This window comes from Heterocephalus glaber, unplaced genomic scaffold, assembly GCF_053883595.1.
Source record: "Heterocephalus glaber isolate CG9 unplaced genomic scaffold, H.glaber_assembly_v1.0 deba00001442, whole genome shotgun sequence".
Classification (NCBI taxonomy): Eukaryota; Metazoa; Chordata; class Mammalia; order Rodentia; family Bathyergidae; genus Heterocephalus; species Heterocephalus glaber.
The window spans coordinates 20,451,706-20,474,338 of NW_028258296.1; the positions used below are offsets into that span (position 1 = coordinate 20,451,706).

A 22,633-nucleotide genomic window follows, 5' to 3' on the forward strand; every position below is an offset into this window, starting at 1 on the left:
CTGAAAGAGCTTACATTTCTTTCTTTTCTTTTTTCAGTACCAGGGATCAAACTCAGGACCTTGCATTTGCGAGGCAGGTGCGGTGCCACTGAGCTAAATCCCCAGCCCTGAAAGAGCTTACTTTATAATAATAACCAATAGTGAAATTATGGTACATCCTCTATATGTTATAATACTAATACAATAATTTATAAATACATAGGTGAATGTTCAAATTATGTTAATTGAAAAAAATCTCAGGATAAAAATTTATATGCGTTCTAATGAAAACTATGTAAAAATGTTTTGGTAACAAAACACTTAGACAAGACCATATGACAGAACTGTGTTTGATTATGAACCTATTTTCCAAATTTCTGGGACAGAATTATGTTTTTATTAAAATTTAAAACAAAAAGAAAATTGAAAAGGTAAATAGCTATGAGGAAAAAACTTTTCTAGGTAAACAGAATTTACTGTTCTTGCATTTGAAAAATAGATTAACAGACTCGGCTATGTCTTTGAGAATCGAAGTGAAATATCCTGTCAACTTGTCACCTGTTCGGCAGATTGGTATGTCTTATTTCAAGCGTTTTTCAACACGTTTTCATGCAATGTGTTGCTCCTTAGATGCTCCTAAAAACAGTGTCCTCTTCTCCCCAAATAATCTTTATTACAGCAATCAAGTTCAATGTAACTAAAAGATAGAATAGTTATAGGTTGTGCTGGTGCAAAATAATCTTTTTTATAGGGATAAATAGGTTGTAAAAAAATTAAGTAGCAGCAGAAGGGGCTGTGGAGTGGCAGGAGAAGGTGTCATGACCTTAGCAGTAGCCATGGGCAAGGGACACCTGATTAATCCATTGGATTATATACTTTAAATGAGTGAACTTTGAGCTATATCATAATAAAGCCCTTATATTAAAAAAAAAGATTGTCCAATTGCCAAATTCTGTTTTCATTTATGTTAATATCAAGAAAAAGTTCATTAAATGACCCAATAGTGGTATCATTCTCTAAAATATGAAGTGCAAAACAATCCCATTTAACAAGCATCTTAGTTTCAGAGACACTAGAATACACCCATGGTAACACTATTAATGTGTAGCAGCATTAATGGTAGTCCTGAAGTTACACTTCTCATTTGTACTTAATAAAAAAAAATCTATGTAAACTTTCTTTTAGCACAATCTGTTTCTGGGATATTAGACCACAGAAAACTTTAACCCCTCTACTGACAGAGAAAAAGAAAGAAGAAAGTATTGAAGTTCCTTTTGATGTACCATCTACATTTCTGCACCTAGACCTCTCCTGGAAACCTTTCATTAAGGTAAGTAACAAGGGATTAGGTTCATCCTATCTGCTTGCAGAAATACTTGTTTTGCATACATGTGCACATCTACATGCCCTCTAAAACCAGAGGAGTTCAAATTAACACAGGACTTTATAGTTCGGGTATTTATTCAACCAGTAAATCCCTCGATTGAGGGCTATTTTGATACCTGGCTAGACCAAACCAGAAATCAAAATAATTGTGAATTTGAGATTGAGATCTCATGTATAAGCAAACCACAGATTACAAATGGTTAGTGTAATAATTATTCAGTTGCATAACAAACACTTGAAATCTGCCAAGTGCTCAGGTTAGCCCAGAAAAGCTGATTCCCTCATTAGAGTCAAAAGTCTGCTTATTTTGCATATCAATAGTAGGATATGATATTGTTGCAAAACCTCTGACCACACAGAACTGAGAAGTTATTGAATTGTAGTTATTATTTGTATTTACCTTGAATCACAGATCTTGAAGAAAAGCAATTTACCTTGAGAAACATGGCTAAGGATATGGAAAGTGAGAATGTACTTTTTCTTTAGAATGTCTGATTTTCATTCCAAACTTAACTTTTTTTTTTTATTTGATTTGTAAGTATCACAAGAACTGCATTATTAAGTACTGTATTTGCTTCCAGTGAAAGAAAAGCATGGAGTGATGAAAATACAAGATGTGTTCAAACATATGGTTAATGTTTAAATTTTTTTTAAACATTATTACAATAAAAGACATATTGTCATTAATCCTCCTCTAAATACTCCCCTTTGCTTCAAACACACTTATCCCATTATTATCACTTCTGAAGTAATTCTTCTGGAAGGCCTCTGTAATGAGTGCCTTTAGTTGCACTGTCATGAATGCCTTGATGTCCTGAATCCATTCAAAACGTTTACCTTTCATTTTCCTTTTGACTTTGGGGATGAGCCAGAAGTTGCATGGCACCAGATCTGGTGAATAAGGTTGATAAGGACACACCATAATGTTTTTAAGAATCTGCCTTTCCACTGGCAGCAGGATGCACTACATCTTTTATCAGATTTCATAAAGACACAAAAGAGGACTTCCAGAACTGATGTAGAAAGTAAGAACAATGGAATACATATGTTCAGAACAGGAGGGAGGATTTTGATGAAGATTAGTGGTAATGTGTCTTTTACTGTAATATTTTTAAAATATTAAAATATGCTCTGTATTTTTTAATCAGCCTTTGCATTTCTGAAGTAACTAGGAAAGAACTGGAAAGAAAGTTTTAGAAATTTTCTAGGGTAAGATTTACTGAATTGTGGAGAGTTAAAACAGACAAAAAAATAAGCAAAAACACTTAATAACTGCATTTCACACGGACAAACATCCTGAAGCAGTAAAGTGGGGAGGGAGCAGTGAAGGAAAAATACACGAGACAGTTTGCCATTCCGGCCACCAGGGCATCGTGAACACTCAAGGCTACTTTTAGAACTCAGGGCCACAGGAATCCCTGAGGGGAAATGGAGGCAGCCAGATGGATGCAAGGTACCACCACAACTCCCTGGATTTCATTTAACTGAAAGATTTAGGGAAGAGGGGACCAAATCATTTTATGTAAAAATTAACCAGGATGTATTACGCGGAATAGAATAGTGACACTTGAAGAAAGAAAACAATTCATAAGAGTAGGAATTTGAAAATGTGCTCCTGACAAGCTCCCTTCTGTAGGAAGGTTTTGAGAATGTGGTTTAGGTGCTTTTCATGGGGAAAAGCAACCTGGAGAAAGGAGAAAAGGGAAAGAGAGAGGAGTGGATTTCCCCACAATCTTGGGTCAGAAGGAACAGGCAAAAATAAATCAGTAAGGATTTATCTTTAATAAGGACATATCTTAAGAATATATCATCCTTTAATTTGAGGATATGTCTTTCTTTTATGTTCTCCCGAAAGATGAAGCTATCTAAAGGCGAAACAAATTTAGACCACTGTCCAACCAAGATAAGCCTGAGTGAAGACCAACTTCTTTCCAAATTATCAGGTAACTAACTGCCTTTGGCTATTAAAAAGGTATTTAATAGTTTGAATATTCTCATCTGTTTATGCTATGATGAGTTACTTACTAGAGCAGTCTAATTCATAAAAAGAATAAATAAAATCAAACCATCAGGAAACTTTACAATGGCTATAACAGCGGTAGCCAATACATTATAGTTGCCTATATACACAAAAGATGTGACAGAATTCAGTTCTTATCTCTAAAGGCAGTCACTATGGTCATTTCTTGTCCCCTTTCAAGAGTTTTATGGCATTTTGCATCCTCTTTGGGTGCATTGCCAGGTATCCACTTACTCTTGCCATACTTGGGCTTGTTAACAAGAACACATTCATTAGTTTCTTGACCACACTTTGCTATTGATCCAATACTGCTTCTCCACTGACTGGGGATCACAAGTCCTAGCCATTCCACCACCTTTTCCTCTTCAGACCTGTTTGCTCAGTGCCTGGTACTCTGTCGCCATCTAGTGGCCAGGAACCACTCACCTTTTTGCCTGCCATTTTAGGTGTATGACTTTTCTAAACACTGTAATGAGTATAAGAAGTTCTATGTTTACTTTAGTGAGAAAGACTTTGTTCTAAATGATTTTGGAATTCTTCTTTTGGAACAGCTTTCAGGGACTGCCATATATGTATTCTAAGCAATGTGACATAGTGGTTAAGTGTTGATTCTGGCCTTGATGGTCTGGATTTAACTCTCAAAGCCACAATTTGTTATTTGACCAGGCCTTATTAGTTTACCTCTCTGTGACTTAATTTATCTTTTGACCTGTTTGAAAATAAAAATATAAAAAGAGTGAATGATAAAGTTACTATCTGATAGGATATTTTCAAGGTAAACCAAGTTAATATACATGAAGCTATAAGCACAGTTGATAGTTAATTCACAATAAATGTTAACCACTGTGTGTTAAACCCTGTGCAAATTACTTAATCTCTCTGAGTCTCTGTTTAGTTAACCTTGGAGGAAAATTAATGCATAATGACCTTGCTATTTATTGTGAGGCTGAATGAAATGGTTCACGTAAAGCCCACAGTTTGGTGCCTGGTCTGTAGTGAGCACTTAATAAATGTTAGTTGCTAGTATTATTGTTGCTAGTAGTGAAAAGTCCATGACCTAAGAAGATGATTTCAATTTGCTAAATATCCAAAGTACGTTCACTCAAGTTTGAATAAATGTAGATGATAACATTTTTCTATGGCCTCATCCTCTTTGACTAAAAGACTATTTCTTTGGAACTCATATTTCGATTAGCATTTGTGATTTTCCTATGCTGTTACTTCTTCAGTTTCTCTTCCACTGTTTTTTCCCCTGGCTCTATTTTGCCTTGCTGCCTCTACTCTTGAATTGATCCCAACTTTAACTTTAGCTGTATGCTTCCTTCTGTATATACTTTCCTTTGGGTAGCATGGTCTATCTCCATGGCTCCAACTTTCACCTCTGGTAAGAATTCTCCACCTGACCATTTCCGGTCTCCTGGTTTTGAACCTGATCTATTCTCTCAAAGTCAACATGTGCAGACTTGAATTCATAACTTGAATCATCACTGCCGCTCTCCTCATGCCCCCACTTCCAGTCCTTCCCTCAAAATAATTATGTCTTCCTTTAGAACACAGCTGGCGTATGCCTCTTGTGTTCCTTTAGCAGAGGTAACTCCATAGATCAGGGTCTCTTTGTTAGGCCAGAGGCCTCCAAACTTTCTGATCTCGCACCTCATCAATAAACATTTTTAGTACAAATTTCCAATGTATATACATTTATTTACAACATATATACTTGTTTTCTCTACTAATATATTTATGCACATTATTTTTAAAAAAGAAAAGCAGAAACAAGAGTTCAGAATCTGAAAGATTTGAATGATTTTAATTTTTTATATTAAATGGATACAACATTCCTGTTTGCTTTTCCTAAATGTGCTACAGCCTTTTAATAAGAATAATGCAATTGTGCCTAGTTATTTATTGAAATGTTAATTTACACTTTGGAATACCGCTATTTAAAGTTCTTGGCAGGGATAGTGGTGCACACCTATAATTCCAACACTCAGGAGGCAGAGGCAGGAGGATTTCTGGGAGCTCAAGGACAGCCTGGGCTTCATAGTGAGTTCAAAGGCAAGACCCTGTCCCTAAAACAAACAAACAAACAAAACAAGCAAAAAATAAATAAATAAAGGTTCTTTAAATAGCTACGGTTGTCTTGTTTTTAATGCCTTAACTACTAGAAAGACCTCTCAAAGCATATAGATCCAAAAACAAAGTGTTACTGACTATACCACCTAAATCATAATAATCATTTTTGTATAGATTTATGCTAATTGTTTTTAGTGCAATATGTATCTTTAGCATAGCTGACATTTTTTTGTCCTGTTTTAGGGGTTTTTTTGTCTGCCTATTGACTCTTTTTTATGCTTGTTGTTGCTTTCTCATGGGTAATATATTCCAGAGCACATGTTGAGTAGGTGTGATGAGACAAGTTTTATGAACATATAATTCTCTACCATCTTTTCCAGAAATTTAGTACCTTTGAAACACTAATAAAAGACCTGTAAATGCCCAAGACATCTTTAAGAGAACAGAAAATCAAATAAACAAACCTAAAATATGATCCTTTTTTTTTTTTTTTTTTTTGGTACCAGGGATCCAACTTGGGTCCTTGCACTTTAGAGGCGGGTGCCAGAACCACTGAGCTAAATCCCCGGCCCTGATACATTTTTTTTAAATTTTGTTTGTATAGTCCCAGAAAAGTCACTAGAGAGAAAAATATCAATGCTTTAGTAGTGGTTTTCTCTAGAAGACATAATAGATGCTTTGAAGACATAATAATAGGTGCTTTTTGTTCTTTTACTCATGTTTTTTCTATTTTCCAAAACTTCCATAAATAATATTTATTAATTTTAGATTCATAAAAGTAGTTTATTGTAAAACAAATGGAATCAATTGTTTAAATAAATAAGTTTATCTGTAAAATATGTTATATAGTATGGTACAGTCATTGACGTTTTTGTTTGAGAAAAGGGTTCTACTGCTAAATTAGTCTAAAAATACTTGTACTTGTGTCTGCCACATTGGGAAGGGAAAGGAGAGATGTGTGGACAGATGTGTGTGGCAAGGGACATGAAATATAAATTATATTTTAAAAGGTCTCTTACTGCAAACATGTACTTCTTCTACCCTTGCTTCTCTGAAAGACAAAATGTTAACCCAGACCAAAGCAGTAGAAATGAACCCGTACCGAAATCTTGAAGCTGGATTAGCCAATCTTCTCAAGCCAATTGACGACTTCTGCACCAAGTTCTTTGTGGGAACAGAGGTAAATTGGAGCTATCTGCTTTTCAAATTAATGCTTAATAACACCAACATGAGGAATGGAGGGGTTGAAGGGAGGGCAGGGGAAGAGGGAAAAATAAGAACCAAGAGAGACAATGTAAAGGTGCAAGTTTCCAATGATGAATGTCATTATATTGTGTACCTAAAATGTACCAATAAAATAAAAATTTAAAAAAAATAACACCAACATATAGTATTATAACCCCATTGTACATGTTTGCCCTATGGTTTACAATACTTACACAATTTCATGTTGGGTTGGGTTTTTTTGGTGTTTCTTTTTTAAATTTTTTTTATTGGTACACTTTAGGTATACAATATAATGACATTCATCATTGGAAATTTGCACCTTTACATAATCTCTCTTGGTTCTTATTTTTTCCCCATTCCCCTGCCCTCTCTTCAACCCCTCCATCCCTCCCTATTTACAAAGACTTTGTTTCCATTTTTTCATTTTCTCCTATTCATTCCATTCCCTTCTTTCCTTTCCCCTACTCCTCCCACTTCCTGTTCCCCTTTGTCCCTTTTCTTCCTATTTCACATTATCTATTATACCTTTTAGTCCTTATTTACACTTTCAGTTTCTCACGCTAGAGAAACTATTTGTTATTTACTTGTGTCCTATTTATTTCACTTAAGAGTATGGCCTCAATGTGCATCCATTTAGCTATAAATGTCTCTAATTTCTCATTTTTATGGCTGAGTAGTACTCCATTTTATTTAAAAAAACACATTGTCTTTATACAATTTCATGTTTTAATGTGTTTATTTGCACTTCAGATTTTCAAACTTATGCCTCATAGGTTCACATTTAAAAGTTCCTTTACAAACATAGAAAAATCTATAAAAGTGAGGACTCTTTTAACTAATGAGGTATTGATCAATCTGCAAATATTCATCAAATACTTCCATTGTATGGAAGGAACAATGCTAAGTATTATAGATTTACTAAGAAAATATATTATTTTGCTAGGTGAACACAACTTAGTAGAAAATACAGTGAAAAACTCACTCAATTTTTAAAAATAACAACTGTACATAATAACAATAATGACTGTCATGTTTCACCATCTACTATAATAATTACTAGAGCAAGTTCATATTTATTGGATATTATTATGTATCAATGCCTGTACCAGGTCTCCCTTCCAAATTATATCTCATTTAACCTCAGCAATCTTGTAAGGTTGATATTATTATTTCCATTTATGGTTGAAGAAATAATTCTCAGTACCTTATCTAAAGTCAGACAAAGGCAAAGACACTCTTTTCACCCATGACTCCCTTTTCCTAAAATAAATAAAGGGTTTTCTCCCAGACTAAGCTACAGCTTAGACTCATCAGAATGTAAACTGCATTCACACTTTGATATTCTGAAATTAACCAATGCCACAAACTCTGGAGAGTGTAGCACCTGCCAAGCACAGAAATAGGCACTGGGCGCGGGGATGAATAGCACAGTGCTTCTGTCCTCAAGGTTCTTTCTGCTCAGGTAAGAAGCAGACACATTAACAGCGTGATAGCAGCAATACCCACCCAGAGGCCACTTGGACAAGAAAGAGGAGGGTGGGAGGATGGGGGAGGTGACCCAGGAGCTGACTAGACATTAGCAATCGAAAGGACATCTGAAAGATCAAGAAGAGAGTAGAGTTTCAAGTAGAAGTAATAAGCTGAACAATACTTCGAAGTTATGAAAGTCCAAGATTTGTCTGGAGATAAGGGAATAGTTTGGTCCACCCACAAAAACTTTGGAAACTCAGGAGTTGGGACTCATACATGTCTCCATAATCACCCATATTCTCCAATCACTGTGTGTTGATAAAAGTAACTTGTTTTTTGCTCAATTAAAATCAAGTGCAGAAATGATTTTTGAGGCCTTTCCTCCAACGATATTGAATTATCATTTGATCATACTGACCTGTTGCTTTGTCTTGGTTTTAATCAGTCTTAGCACATGGACATAAGGTCTTTTTCTCTGAAATTGTCATTGTATTCATCAGGAACCTGTAATATTTTTAGGAAGGTGAAGTGATATACACAGATTGGAAAATGGAAAGAGATCCTGACACTGGCAGGATGATGGGTAAGTTTGTCGGTTAATCTGTCGTGGTAAGATCTTCCTTAAAATTTAAACCACCTGAAGGAATCTTGTGACGTCCTAAGTAACTTCAGTCCTGGCCCTGCTGTTATTGGGGAGTGCACTAACCCTTCTGACATGTGCACCATCTCCCAAATGGAGGGCTTTGGCTAAGTGGCATAGTTGTCACCTGGAAGCTTGCTAGAAGTACATAAGAAAATCATGAATCCTACCCCAGGCCTGCTGAACCTGAATCTGGATTTTAATTAGATTTTCTAAGTAGAACACTGGCATACATGAGCTTAGATCATGAGACACTTGAACAATTTAATTTAAAAATGACTTCTAGGATCTGGACTGTGAATAGCTGAGCAGAGGTATGTGGGTCATACCCAAAAAGGAAATTTGGCTTCCTGTCTTTAATAGACTCAGAGCCTAGGGACTCACCAAACTACAACTGCTTTAAAGTTTTGAATTTTATCATGGCATGAAAACATATCTAAACTATACTTCAAAGTTTGGAATAACCACCAGCAGAAGATATTTCCAAAAGAGGATCTCGTCAGCCTATGGGTTGTTGGGAGGAGCGGAAAGTGAGTGATCCATAGAGGTCAGAGCCACAGCCTGCAGGGGACAGCTTTTGGGGGTATCATCTTCACCTCAAACCTTACCCCGCTGCCCCACCTTTAGTTCTACTGAGTCTGGCTCCAGAGACCAGAGTCTACCTCGGACCTGGGAACACTTTCTGTCTGGGCCATGCCTCTAGGGTAGCCATTTTCATCTCGAAGCAAAAGCACTTCTACTTTTCTTCTATAGTATCCCCTGGCCAAAAACCCAAATGTTAACACTGGGGCAGCAAGAGATTGGTATGACCCAAAGGAGGTTCAAGTGCACACAGAACTGATTTTCTGCTTTCCATTCATTCTCAATTCCATGACTTAAAGCTGAACTCAAAATTAGATATTTGATATAGTTAAGTGCATGAAACTTCTTATATCCATTTATTCAGTAATTCATGAATGTTAATTGTGCATACACTGCACATCAGACACTATATAACATGACAGGGGTCTTGGTTACACCCTTGGGACACAAGCTGAGGGCTTCATGACAGAACTTGGATGTGCACATGTAGACACCAATGCCTCCTGATCTCAGAGATTCTCTTGGGGTTCTATCCTGCTCCTGCAGTCAGATTCCTAAACTGCTTTTGAGGGAGACTATGACAAATAGGTTTATTTATTTTAAGTAGATTTTATTCCACTTATAAAATAACCAGTGATAATAAACTTAAAACCTAAGAGCTTTATGTTCAAAACTTCACTGAAGTTGGTTTGTTCTTTGCTTCTTTCATTCATTCATCAAATCATTATTGAGAACCTACAATGTGCCAGGTATTAGAGATAAAAAGATGACTAAGATATTTTTCTTCTATAAAGGTGTTCCATGATCTATTAGAAATTCAGGCAAATGAACAAAAGTGGCATTATAGTGCCATTAGTGCTGTAAGTAAACTCAAACTCGTGGGCATCCAGGGAGGAGGTGATTCTCTTGGGCTGTTAAGAAACCTATCAGAGACACAGTTGATCTGGGTCTTGAAGAGTGGATTGAAATTTTCCAGATGGATAAAATGGGAGAAGACATTCAAGGTAGAAAGAGCAAGGACAAAATCATGGAAGCCCAAAAGAGCAGTGAACAGTGAACAGAGGGGGAGATCACATGGCCAAACTATAGCCATAGAGAGGACAACAGTAGCAGGAGAGGTGACAGGAAGCACATTTGGGTCCAGATGACAAAGACCCCCCAGTGCCCTCCAGATGACTTTATTCTAGAGCCACCATATAATAAAAAAAAAAACCCTGGCAGGAGAGCAGCGGCTGGATTAGTCTGTTGGTAGAACTTGTAATAGAAACAGGATGACTAATTGCAATATCCCAGATGAGAGATGATGAGAACTGAAATACAGGTATGGTGACAAGGACAAGTGGCCAGGAAAATGTGGGATAGAGAGACTCAGAGGTCAATATGCCAATGGGATGTGGGTGGTCAGCACAAAGAGCAGTTGCTTTTAACTTTTTGGCATTTAGTTCATTCAAAAAAAGTAGGAATAATAGCTTTAACCACTGACTATAAAGGATTATGATGATAGTTTAAATCATCAGTCAAGTATTTTGTAATGTAGAAAGCTGAACAACCTTTTTTTTATTCCCATTGAATAATGGTTGAAGTACTAGGAAACTCAATCTGTGGATGCTCTGCACTGCAAACTACGTGTTTTCTTTACATTCAGTAAACTGGAGGCGTTTTCTTTGGGAGCGTCCAGCCCCATGACTTCCTGACCCCTGTTGCTTTTCTCAAATACACAACCGGCAGGAAGGGAATTTCTTCTTAGGAGAAACTTCTGGAAGACAAGTTACTCCCACTGAGATGTATGTGATAAAGAAGGCCAAATCAAACATTTCCAGATAATCTGAGAGACAAGCCAAAAAATTCAGACTTTGAATGATACAAGTGACATAATTATTTCATGTAGTCTACTCTCAAATCCTCAAACATCATGTGCTGGGCACTCTTCCAAGCACTTTCTAATGCATTAGCTCATGTTGTGACCCTCAAGGCAGCCCTGTGGAGTTGCTACCATGGGTGACCATGCAGTCTGCCATCAGCGCCTGTGCTCTTAAAAACCTTACTGTACCAAATTCTCCACTAGACAATGACTCTGGAAAGTTGCCTCTTTGTTGATTGTAATTGTCTTATAACCACCTGGCCTGGAGGCACTGGCACTTCATTTAGCAACTTATGGACAGCCGCATTCATTGCTGAATGGCTCACAGGTCTTTCAAAGGAAGAGTAAGTTATTATGGGCTTCAAGTTTAAAAAGCAAACCTTATAGTTGTTGACATTGCAGTCACTGGTAATCAGTATGGTCTCCAGAGTCCTGGAAGGCCCTGCTCACTAGGATGACATCATGTCTAGGAAAGCCACTAACCCTGTGGGCCAGGACCATGCTCCAGTAATAAAGATGCTGATTTGTAAGCTGTTGTGCCTTACCAGGAATATTCTAGTTCACCTCAAGATGGCTTTGGTCAGAGGGAAATTGGCCTTTTTTTTAAATCCAGAAATACATTTTAAAAATTTATTTATTTATCCCTCATTCCCTTTTTAAAAAACAAAATTTTAAAGTGTTGTAAAATATACAAAAAATTGACCATCTTAATTACTTTTAAGTGTACAGTTCAGCCAGCATTAAGGACATGCACGTTGTGTAACCAAACTCCCAGAATTCTTTTTTTCTTGCAAACTGAAATTCCATACCCGTTAAACACTAGCTCCCCACGCCTTCTTTCTCTCATCCGTGACGGTGAACCTTTTAGGGCTTTTAGTGATAACAAACAACCCACTGCGGCATGCGTGCCATAGGTTCACCACCACTGCTGGGCTCTTACAATTACCGTTCTGCTTTCTATCTCTATAAATTTGCCTAAGCTAGGTACCTCAGGTAATTGGAGTATTTATCCTTTGGTGACTGGCTTATTTTATTTAGCACTATGACCTCAAGTTTCACCCATGTCGTAGCATCTGTCAGAATTTTCTTCCATTTTAAGGATGAATAATACTCCATTGTATGTGAATACCACATGTTTATCCATTCATCCATGGGGAAAACGAGTTGCTTTCACCTTTCAGCTATTACAAATGATGCTGATGTGGACAAATATCTAACCAAACCTCTATCTTATAAGCTTCTTACAAGATGTAATGGGTATTTTCTGCTTAATGTCCTATTAGTGTTCTGGGGGCCATGGGACATCCATCCCTCACATAGCCATTATATGATGAGATTCAGAATATTAGTGGTTTTAGTATCAATTAGCTAGACATTGTAGTTTAGTCTTGACAGGAATATTTTTTTATGGCCATCCCTGGATTTTTGGGTATGAGTAACAAAGAGTGAGAAACATCCAGCTCTGCAGCCAGGTCTGGGGGAAGGAAACCCAAGGAGACTCCCCTGCACTCTGGCCAAAGAGATCAGAGCAGCAGGAAGACCCGGGAGCCCTGCACAGGGACTAAAGGGAACACTGGTCTCTGCATCCTGCTTAAGTCTTCCCCAGGACAATAACTGGACACTGCACAGAGCCGATTGCTGTGGTCAGAAACATGGCTATTATTCTCAACACATCATATTTTACTCTTCCTAGTCAAGCTGTCTCTACATCCCAGCTCACGGGCATTTCTTGACTGTTCACTCTTCTCCACAGCACCTTAATCCAAGCCCCATTTTGAGCAGACCTACCACAACAGTCTCCTATGCTGTCTGCCTCTGCTTCTACTAGCCTCTAATCTGGCAGTGGTGAAGCTATGGCACGTGTGCTATTTGTATCACTGAAATCTCTAAACGGTTTACCATCATTGCATCCATTCCCCCAAGAGCAGCCAGAGAACCTTTGGAAATGTCAATCAGATTGTCTTACTGTAGGCCTAAAGGACTCACTGAAACACACTACACTTGGACAATGAACTAAACTCTTTCTTGTTAGGTCCTGTGTGGTCTGGATCCTGTTCACTTCATGTCTCATGCTGGGATTAATAGATTCCAGTCCTACTGCCTTCTTCAAGTGTACAGAGGCACCAGGAACTATGGTGTGCATCCTTCCCTCTGTCTTGAACACTTCTCCACACCAAATTCTTCCCATGCCCAGCTGCACTCAGGCCTAAATGACTCTTCTTCAGAGAAGCCTTTTCTGACCATTCAGTTTAAATTATGAACATTCCTTGTTTTTCTTTCTTGTAATATTTTCTCTTTCATAACATTCTTTATGCTACTATAATTGCATACTCTAGGATTTGTTTATTGAGCTTAGTTATTTGTTTATTGAGTTTATTGAGACTTTCCCACCAGAGTGTAAGCTCCATGAGAGCAAGATCATGTTCTCTTGCTAGCCATTATTTATCCAGTCATCTACAGTGCTTAGCACCCATGGGCAATCTACAGATATTTATTAACTCATTGAATGAATAACAGTATGAATATTCCTCTGATCTTTAAAAGTAGCCTTCATGGGAAGTTTCTTATACTCTCCATAAAAAAAGGAAGAGCCATCCCTTGACTGATTGAAAAACAGCCTTTTTCACTCCCGCAGCAAAGAAACCCGTGTGCCTCTACTCTGTCCATGATGGAGCTGTTCACACCGTTCAGAGATCACCTTTTTACAGTGACATTATCCTCACCGTGGGGGGGTGGAATGTGGCCATCTGGAAAGAAGGTGTTATGGTAAGTGGCCTGCAAAATGAGGGAGTGGGTGTGTGGTCCTTTGTAATAGAGAAAGAGAATAGGAACAATGGCTTGTTCTGACATGACAGTGCCTTTGGGGTACTTTTTAGAGAAATGAGAACAGATGGCCTGGGCTCCAGCTTGTCAGCAGAACAGTGTAAGCCTTTTGAAAACACAAATCATTTGCTTTTTTTCCTAAGGGAAGGAAACAACATTGCAAGTCCCTTGTTCTCCAAAACCTAACAGTCTTCTTGGAAATACATAATGTGGGAAGTTGACTTGACTTAAATTTTTGTCTTCCTTTAAAACATAAGATGGGAGGGCCAGGGATTTAGCCAGTGGTGCTGCACCTGCCTGGCAAGCACAAGGTCCTGAGTTCCATCTCCGGTACCCCCCACCAAAAAAAAGAAAAAAAAAATAAGATGGGATCCTGACTATGGGATGAAGTCCCAAAAGAAACAGTGGCCCTTACATCTTTTCTTTTGCATCAGGAATTCTTTGCCAGGGTCAGAAACTAGAATGAGTAGGCTCAGGGGTCTGTCACCAGGAGACCATAGCTTGTCCAAAGACACACATGGAACAAAGTAAGTGGACACAAGAGTCAAGAAAGAGGCTGGTTCCAGGCAAACAAAAGCCAACCTACCCAAAGCTAGAAAGACTGATAAAAATCCAGTGAAACAAGGGGATAGGGAAATCAGAACATTTTTTTGTAATGTAAATTGATTTGTCCTTTTGGTGAGAAGTTTGAGATTACTAAAAGCTGAAAAATGTGTATGTCTGTATATTTCACAGCTAGACTATATATATATATTAGAATATATATATATTAGAATATATATATTAGAATATATATAGAGAAAAAATATATAGGTCATGATACATATGACCTAATGGTTCATCATCTAAAATTGTCAACTTACACAAGTAGTTTGACAAAGGAAGTTTCAAAATGTGTATTTGTACAAATTTGTCATTTAAAAACTGGAAACTACTTAAATATCCATCAACAAACAGACTTCTACTTTATATCAATGCATTTCTGTGTGTTTAATTTTTTTATAATTAACAAGTTTTGTAGTTTAAGAAAATTCAAGCAAGATTGTCAAACGACTATGCAGGGATCAAGAACCTGGTTGGCCATAGAAACTGAAATAACTGGAAGAAGTGGAAAAGAAGAGGTTTGAAGTGTCATTTCTGAGGAGCTCAGGAATCCATGACATTCATCTTATCCCACAGCAAAATTTCTTACACATGTGGGCAATAACTCCGTGATTTAGTTTAGTCACTGCAGGTGATGCAGACGTGCACACACCTAATTGATAGATGGACTCTGACAGTTGATTGAAAGAAAGTTCCAATCTTCTTTTTCTATGAAAACCTCCAAAGTAGGGAAATTACCCCAAGGTAGAGGAAAACAAAGATGATCTCACGGTGTCTTGGTGGTCTAACATCTCTTCCAAATATATTTGTAAGTCATTAGATGCTCCCATCTGAAGTTATTTAATGAGAATTTGCCATCTCTGCTGTTGATTTTCAACGTGCAGTTCATAGCTGGAATTAACAGACTCTGTTTGCTTTTACTGGCTACTAGAGCTGTTTCCTTGGGAAACAGATACCTGATAGGAAAATAAAAGTAAAAGCAAATCTGCATTTATCTAGCGTCCACAAATCTTCACAGAAATAGCAATGCATTTAGAAGCACTTGGATTATTAGAACCATCAATAGCTCAACTGGAAGGTTTGATCTTTGCCAAAAAGCAAGTAAAACAAGCAAACTAATGGCTTATGAATGCCTCATCCAAAAACCCTACAACAGAGGGAAGTAAGACTTTCTAGTGGGATAATTTTGCAGTTAAAGGTCATGGCCAGCTGAGTTGTACGTAAAATCATTGTGTGTTTCCCTTGAATAATAACAAAAGTTTTAATTGTCTTTTTAAAATTTTGTTTAAAGACTGGACCCCTCCTTCGGTCATGCTGTGCTGCAAAAAGGTACACCTCAGGGCACTGGTCCCTGACAAGGCCTGGTGTTTTCTATATTGGCCGAGAGGATGGATATGTTGATACCTGGGACCTTCTGGAAAAAACCCACGAACCAGCCCAATCACAAAATATTTGCATAACTATGATCACTTACATCAAACCTTGGACATTTTCTGGTATGTTAATTCTAATCAAACAAGCTAAGTTGTTTTGGGTGACTCGAAAATATTTTGGTGTTCGTCAGAAAAGCCTCCAATATGTTTTCTTAGCTTTTTGTTTTTCTTCCCATCTTACCTTTTTCATCTCTTCCTTTCTTGTCCTGTTCTTTCCCTTCTCTTTTCCAATATTCCCTTCTCCTCCCCATTCTTCCTCTTTTTTTCCCTCTGTCTTGCTCTCAAATCTTGGATAAATTCTGAGCTTCTCTCACTGTTCTGATTCATCATCAATGATTTCTAAGACAAGAAGTTATCTGAGAGACTGATTTTGAAATATACAATTGAAAACATCCTCCTTATCTTCTCCAGGTCTGACAGGGTGATCCCTAAATCTTTACTACTTTTTGTTGTTGCTTTTCCAGATAGAGTAAGTGTTGTTTCTTTAGCTTTTAAGTCATATTTTTCATTACACCACTTGTGTTTCTCCCATGGCCGTATCAAGTAATTCTCTTCATGAGACTAATTCTCTGGGGTTATTTATCTATAAACTTTAATCTTTGGATTGAGTAGGAGGGAACAAAGCAAGCATAAATACAAGGATGTGTCTATGAAAAAGTAATTATTTTGCTCTAATGTTTCTCTTTCAACCAAATAGTCCTTTCTGTACAAATCTCATGTTAGCCTTTCCTAAAAGAAGTTTCCTTTATTCCCAGAGATCCACAGACATATCCCTCTCTCTCAGAACAGTAGATGTAGAAATTCAGTCTTCAGTCTGAGACTGGAGTGTCACAGTCTAGTTAATGCTTAGCCATGTGTGTCACCAAAGGCGTTTCCCATCTTTGTTACAAAACATTGCTTCTGTACCTACAGGGATTATGAGTCTAGGATTCAGCAGTTTGAACCAGACTCTCTGAAAATGAGAGGAGAAGAAAGTATTATTTTCTCTGATGAGAGAGGACATCAGAATTCTCAAACATATTGCACAAGGGGTAATCAAAATATATCGTGAATGTTAAAAAAAAATTTTTTTAACTTATTTCAGTGAAAAACATATTGGTAAGAGCAATGGGCTAACTATGGTTGAAGTGAGGAACAGTATTGGGGGCAGGTAATGGCAATGTGTCTTTTATTGTAATAAATTATTTAAGCCTTCGCTGTATTTTTTATCACTCTTCATTGATCAAACACTTACTGTCAAATAAAAACATTATGGTATGTCCCCATTCGCCATGTATCCTGGATCTGGCACCATGTGACTTCTGGCTCTTCCCCAAAGTCAAAATGACCATAAAAGATAAATGTTTTGAAATGATTCAGAGCATCAAGGCAGCCATGACAGCCCAACTAAAGACAGTCCTAAAAGAGGACTTCCAGAACTCTTTCAGAAAGTGGCGAGAACAGTGGAATAAGTGTGTTCAAAGCAAGGGGGTGTATTTCAGGGGAGCGATTAATGGCAATGTGTTTTTCACTGCAATAAAAATGTTTTAATTTAAACATTCACTGTATTTTTATCACATCTCATATATTTCACCCATTTCAAATGCTTCAAGTAAGTAATTTGTTTTAGTAATAAGAAAACTGTGGTTCTGGCTGTCTTTGCAACTCATCTGGATAATGGTATCCTTTAGCCCTTACCGCATTTGGTGAAAATATGCCTCATGAGTTTTCTTTGAAACTTTCCATGTGAACTTTCTGCTCAGCTCTCAAGTCTGACCAGCAGGCCCAGCCACAGAGTCAGCCATCAGCCACATTCCTTATATAGACACCAGAAAAGCAAGATTGGAGGTGGCAGGGAGGCTAACAAAGGCCCAGCGTCTTAGCTTTCATCTCATCAACTGGAAAAAATGTCTTTTGCATGTTTATTTGGTCGAATCATGAACATCTGATGAAGTTGCCAAGAGCCTTATAACCTTTGGGAAACCACAAAACAAAACACATTTCATGTTTAACCTCTTAAGATGGCTTTCTGTTTGCTGAAATGTCCCCCTACTTTTTTCATCTTGCAGCTAAGCAGCAGTTTCTAGCCATAGCTGATTATTATGGAACACTGCATATATTAGAAATCCCTTGGACATTAAGTCACCCTTCCACCAATGAGGTTAGTAACTTTTGGCTTTGAGGATTTACATGACCAGACATTGTCTGGGCATATCTTAAAGTATTTTTAAAAGGCAACATTTTTGCTTTATAAGAGAGTAAAAGATTTAAGCGGTCAAAAATGAAATATGAATCTCCAAATCAATTCTTCTATAAGAATCTGAGCTTCATTTAATTGGCTTCCTCTCCATCTCATGGTTGGGATTTTTCTTAACTTCAAACTATTTAACTTACGTGACAGAAATATAATCATAAAAGATTATTTTCAGGTTGAAAGTATGTTTTAGCTCTGTCATTTCAGTGGTATTCTTCTCTGAAATCCCAGCTGACAATTTTATGCATCTTTCCATCCTCCTCCTCCACCTTAATATATTGCACATGGAAACCTCCACCCTGTACCCGCCACCAAGCAATGTTAATAACGAGGTTATGCAAGGATCAGTGGATTGAAATATATAAGTATGTGTACAACCAACACAAAATATATAGATTGTAATCTGTTACAAGCCCCAACATCACCCATTTACTGGCAGGCAGCAAGTGTTCCCTCTGCTCCTCAGGCTTCTTCCCCCAAGAACTCTTCCGACTGGGCTTCCATTCTTTTGCCTCCCTGCTAAGCCCTCCAGGGAACTAGGAACTTGGTTCTGCTTCCAGGGCCTTTAGGGCCTCCATTGATACCCTCAGCGGGGTTTTCCCAGTTCAGTTAATGACGTGAAGCTTCCCTCAGTCTTAGAAGTGAAAAGGAAGAAAATGGGAAAAAGAAGTTCCCAAATGTTTCTACTACAAAATTCCGAGGTGTTTTTTTTTTTTTTCTTTTTTGCAGCTCCCTCCTTCAAACCCTACTCCTTTTCTAGAAGTCTCCAAGTCACAGGGATGTAAATCTAAGTACAGCGACCTCCAAATAGGTCCAGCTGCGGATAGTAGGCCTGTGAGCACAGCTTCCAAATCCTGTTCACTTGAAGGATTAGAAGTAGGGTGCATCCAAGTCGATCATCTTCCTCACAACAGGAAGATGACCATTAGGCAATGATCAGGAGGGCTAGGCGGTACATGAGACAGGCAATCCACCTGCACCAGAAATCCTAACAGGGCCTTGTGGAGACCACAGGAGCTTCCCTGTGCTTGACCCTGCTGTGGGCTTCTATTTCTAATAGGTATCAAGTGTTAACTACTACTTTGAAAGAGAAGTCAAGCATCTGGAGTACGTAGAACAGCGCAAAAATATTCGTGAACAAGAAAAGAAAGACATGGAGTTAGAAATGGAAAAGAAAAAACATGTAAGTTTCAGAAATGAAAGTTGCTTTCTTTTCACTCTAGTGAAAATGTTTGTTTGGCTTATTCCACAACTTCCATAGGGATACCATGCTAGACTGTAAAACAATCTATTCTTGGTCTAATGAGAGTCAAGAGGGCTTTTTTAAATTTCCTAGCTCACCGTGAATGAGAACTAGCAGTTGGACACTTAATGATATTCTATCCAATTCAGGTTTCTATAGTTTACTATAACGTCAAATATAGTACAAATATGAAGATTCCAAATGTTAATGTTTTCATTACATAGAATTTTAATATCTGGTGAACAATGCATTAAGGTAGATAGCATAAAAAGTTGAATAGAGGAATCAGGATATGTGGTTTCAAATCCCACCTCTGCCACTTAGCAACTATGACATTGGGAGCGGTGCTTTCATGAGCTTTGGTTGCCTCATTTGGAAAATGGGATAATGATAACCACTTTGGATGATTGCTGTGAAGATTTCAGTTAAATAACCACAAATAGTTGACGTCAAATGGGAGCTATTATAGTTATAACAATAGTAAGATTATAAACTGATAAGAAAGATGAGTTTTACTATATGTTATGCTGGAGCTGTGATACTTAAAAATAGAGGTGAATTGAGTATAGGACACATCCATCTTAAACCTCACCAAAAAGGAACCTAAAGCTCTAAAGCCTTCCCCCTCCTGTTTCTCAGCCTTTCTCTGTTTCATATAAATTCCATGGCTCTGTTGGTCTTTCTTTGCCCACAGGAATTTGGGGCTTTTAAATATTCTGTCAATTCAGGTCTTCTCTCTTTCTCACTTAAAGTCATCTTGTTTTACATTTTTACTTCTCTTTTGTTCATCCCCTCTCTTGCCCTTTTGTCACCAATAATTTCATCCCTGATCCCATCTGTAGTTTCCTTGTAGCCAAATGCAGAGCATCTTCTAACGTAATTATTCACACAAGACCCCCAGGTCTTCATTAAAAGCACCAGCATTTGGAAATATTGTAACACTGCACTAGCAAATAGATTAACATTGTCATTTATTATAGATACTAATTAGTTCAATAAAAGCAGAGGGACTCATCTCAAAAACATTGTTTAGTGGTAACAAAGTAGAAGAGAATCCCAATTAATGAACTTTTCATTACATTCCACTGCTACAAACAAATTGGTCTTGGTTTTGTCCTTTTGCATACTTACAAACATTGGTTGAAATTCTGTGACAGGAGATAATCTGTCACTCTTGTCCTATGTATGCCAGCAATCATCCATGATTGTTATAAGTGTTTAAGTACCATAGCAACAATTTCTAATTATCTACATCAGGTGAAGCATGTAGAATTGTGGATAATCAAAAAGAACTTGCATGTGAAATATTTCAATATTTAAAAACTGCATCATGCTTTCTAGTTTCCAAAACTTGTCCAACTTCTTGGAAGATTGTTTCCATTTGACACAGTACTTTCTTTTAAATAGAGCTGCCACTTCTCAAATTTCCTCTGGAACTAGATCATGGATAAGTGAATTGATCTAAAAGAGTTCTTCTGTTAGAGTTGGAACATGAAAAAGGTCACTAAGGAAAAACAATTAACATTAGTTGGAAAAAAGAATGATATTTAAGAACCTCGGAGGATGGGAGTGGGATTAAATGAGTTAAAATATTTATAGCCCTTAGCCAGTGATTGGCACATAGAAAGTGCCAGTACATTTCACTATTAGCATTATTGCAGAGGGCAGGGGAGGGTCACACAGCCTGGCTGGTCTTCGTGAGTACCTGCCAGGTGCCAGACATGAGGCTCCAGCCCATACCCTCAGGGGAATCGAACACCTGTCTCCTTGCAACCATGGGCTGGAGAACCAAAGCTGGGAAAAGTAGCAATTGCCATGTGATCAGCAAGCTATACTATCTGTATGGGACGTAGGACAATTCTGCCACCTCCAGTCAGTGACTCAATCAGGGCACATAAGGAAAGCAAGAGTCCTGAGGAAGAAGTTGAGAAGGGAGGTTTTGGTTTTTGTCTTGGAAAGAGGCAATGGCGTATCAGGTCTTTCCCATTCCTCAACTCCACAAAGCATCAGACTTCCCTCCTGTCCTCCTCCTCACCTGCAAGCCCCTTCTAGATAGCAACAACTGTTTGAAAACAGCCCCTTCTCATTCTTTGGTAATTTTAGCTGTCAGAAACTTACATATTTCACATTACCTATTATACATTTAGTCCTTATTTACACTTTCAGTTTCTCACACGAGAGAAACTATTCGGTATTTATACATGTGTGTCCTATTTATTTCACTTAAGAGTATTGCCTCAATGTGCTAGGGGAAAGAATAGAAGGGAATGAGATTAATATGAGAAAAAGGAAAAATAGAAACAAAATCTTTGTAAATAGGGAGGAATGGAGGGGTTGAAGGGAGGGCTGGGCAAGGGTGAAAAATAAGAACCAAGAGAGACTATGTAAAGGTGCAAATTTCCAATGATGAATGTCATTATATTGTATACCTAAAATGTACCAATGATTAGAATGAATAATCGATAATGCAAAATAGGACGAAAAGGTCCAAAGGGGTAGGGGTAGTGGGAGGGGCAGGGGAAAGGAAAGAAGGGAAAGGAAAAATGATGAGAAATGGAAAAAATGGAAATAAAGTCTTTGTAAATAGGGAAGGGTGGAGGACGAGAAGGGAGGGCTAGGAATGGGGAAAAAATAAGAACCAAGATGCATCATGTAAAGGTACAATTCCCAATGAGAAATGTAATTGTGTTGTATACCTACAATGTACCAATAAAAAATTTAATTTTAAAAAAAAGAAACTTACAAGCATGTCTTCTTTGTTCCCCCCTAGAAAACATACCAGAAGTCAAAAGAACAAATAGAAGCTGAATTAAAAATGGACTATGAGAGTTATTTGGAACTGGAAAAGACCATCCTTATCAATCTTGGCCTAGTCAAAGTTCCGGAGACGATGTCACACATGGAAACGATCTAGAGAAGCTTTCTGAAGGGGTGTCTGGAGGACTCTATGGGTCTTCTCTCTCTTCATTCATTATCAGTTTGAACTAGCAAACTGAACATATAGAGGTTCATTGTAAATATAGGCTTTTATTTCACTGCTATTAAAACATTTGAATTACA

The 22,633-nt window shown here is 37.7% G+C and overlaps 1 protein-coding gene across 3 annotated transcripts in view; it reads left to right on the forward strand.

Annotated features, from left to right (window-relative positions):
* The window catches only part of Dnai3 (dynein axonemal intermediate chain 3), a 74,567-nt gene extending 51,934 nt beyond the window's left edge, over positions 1 to 22,633 (forward strand). For 2 of the 3 annotated variants that reach the window (XM_004841354.4, XM_087213014.1), the window contains 10 exons: positions 479 to 552; positions 1,165 to 1,309; positions 3,221 to 3,308; positions 6,517 to 6,638; positions 8,675 to 8,738; positions 13,874 to 14,004; positions 15,956 to 16,160; positions 18,146 to 18,237; positions 19,391 to 19,513; positions 22,344 to 22,633. In XM_004841354.4, the coding sequence (XP_004841411.1) occupies positions 479 to 552; positions 1,165 to 1,309; positions 3,221 to 3,308; positions 6,517 to 6,638; positions 8,675 to 8,738; positions 13,874 to 14,004; positions 15,956 to 16,160; positions 18,146 to 18,237; positions 19,391 to 19,513; positions 22,344 to 22,487 (1,188 nt within the window). In that variant the 3' untranslated portion in view covers positions 22,488 to 22,633. Of the gene's footprint in view, positions 1 to 478; positions 553 to 1,164; positions 1,310 to 3,220; positions 3,309 to 6,516; positions 6,639 to 8,674; positions 8,739 to 13,873; positions 14,005 to 15,955; positions 16,161 to 18,145; positions 18,238 to 19,390; positions 19,514 to 22,343 lie in introns of those variants that run through there. The other variant, XM_087213015.1, reaches the window with a different exon arrangement.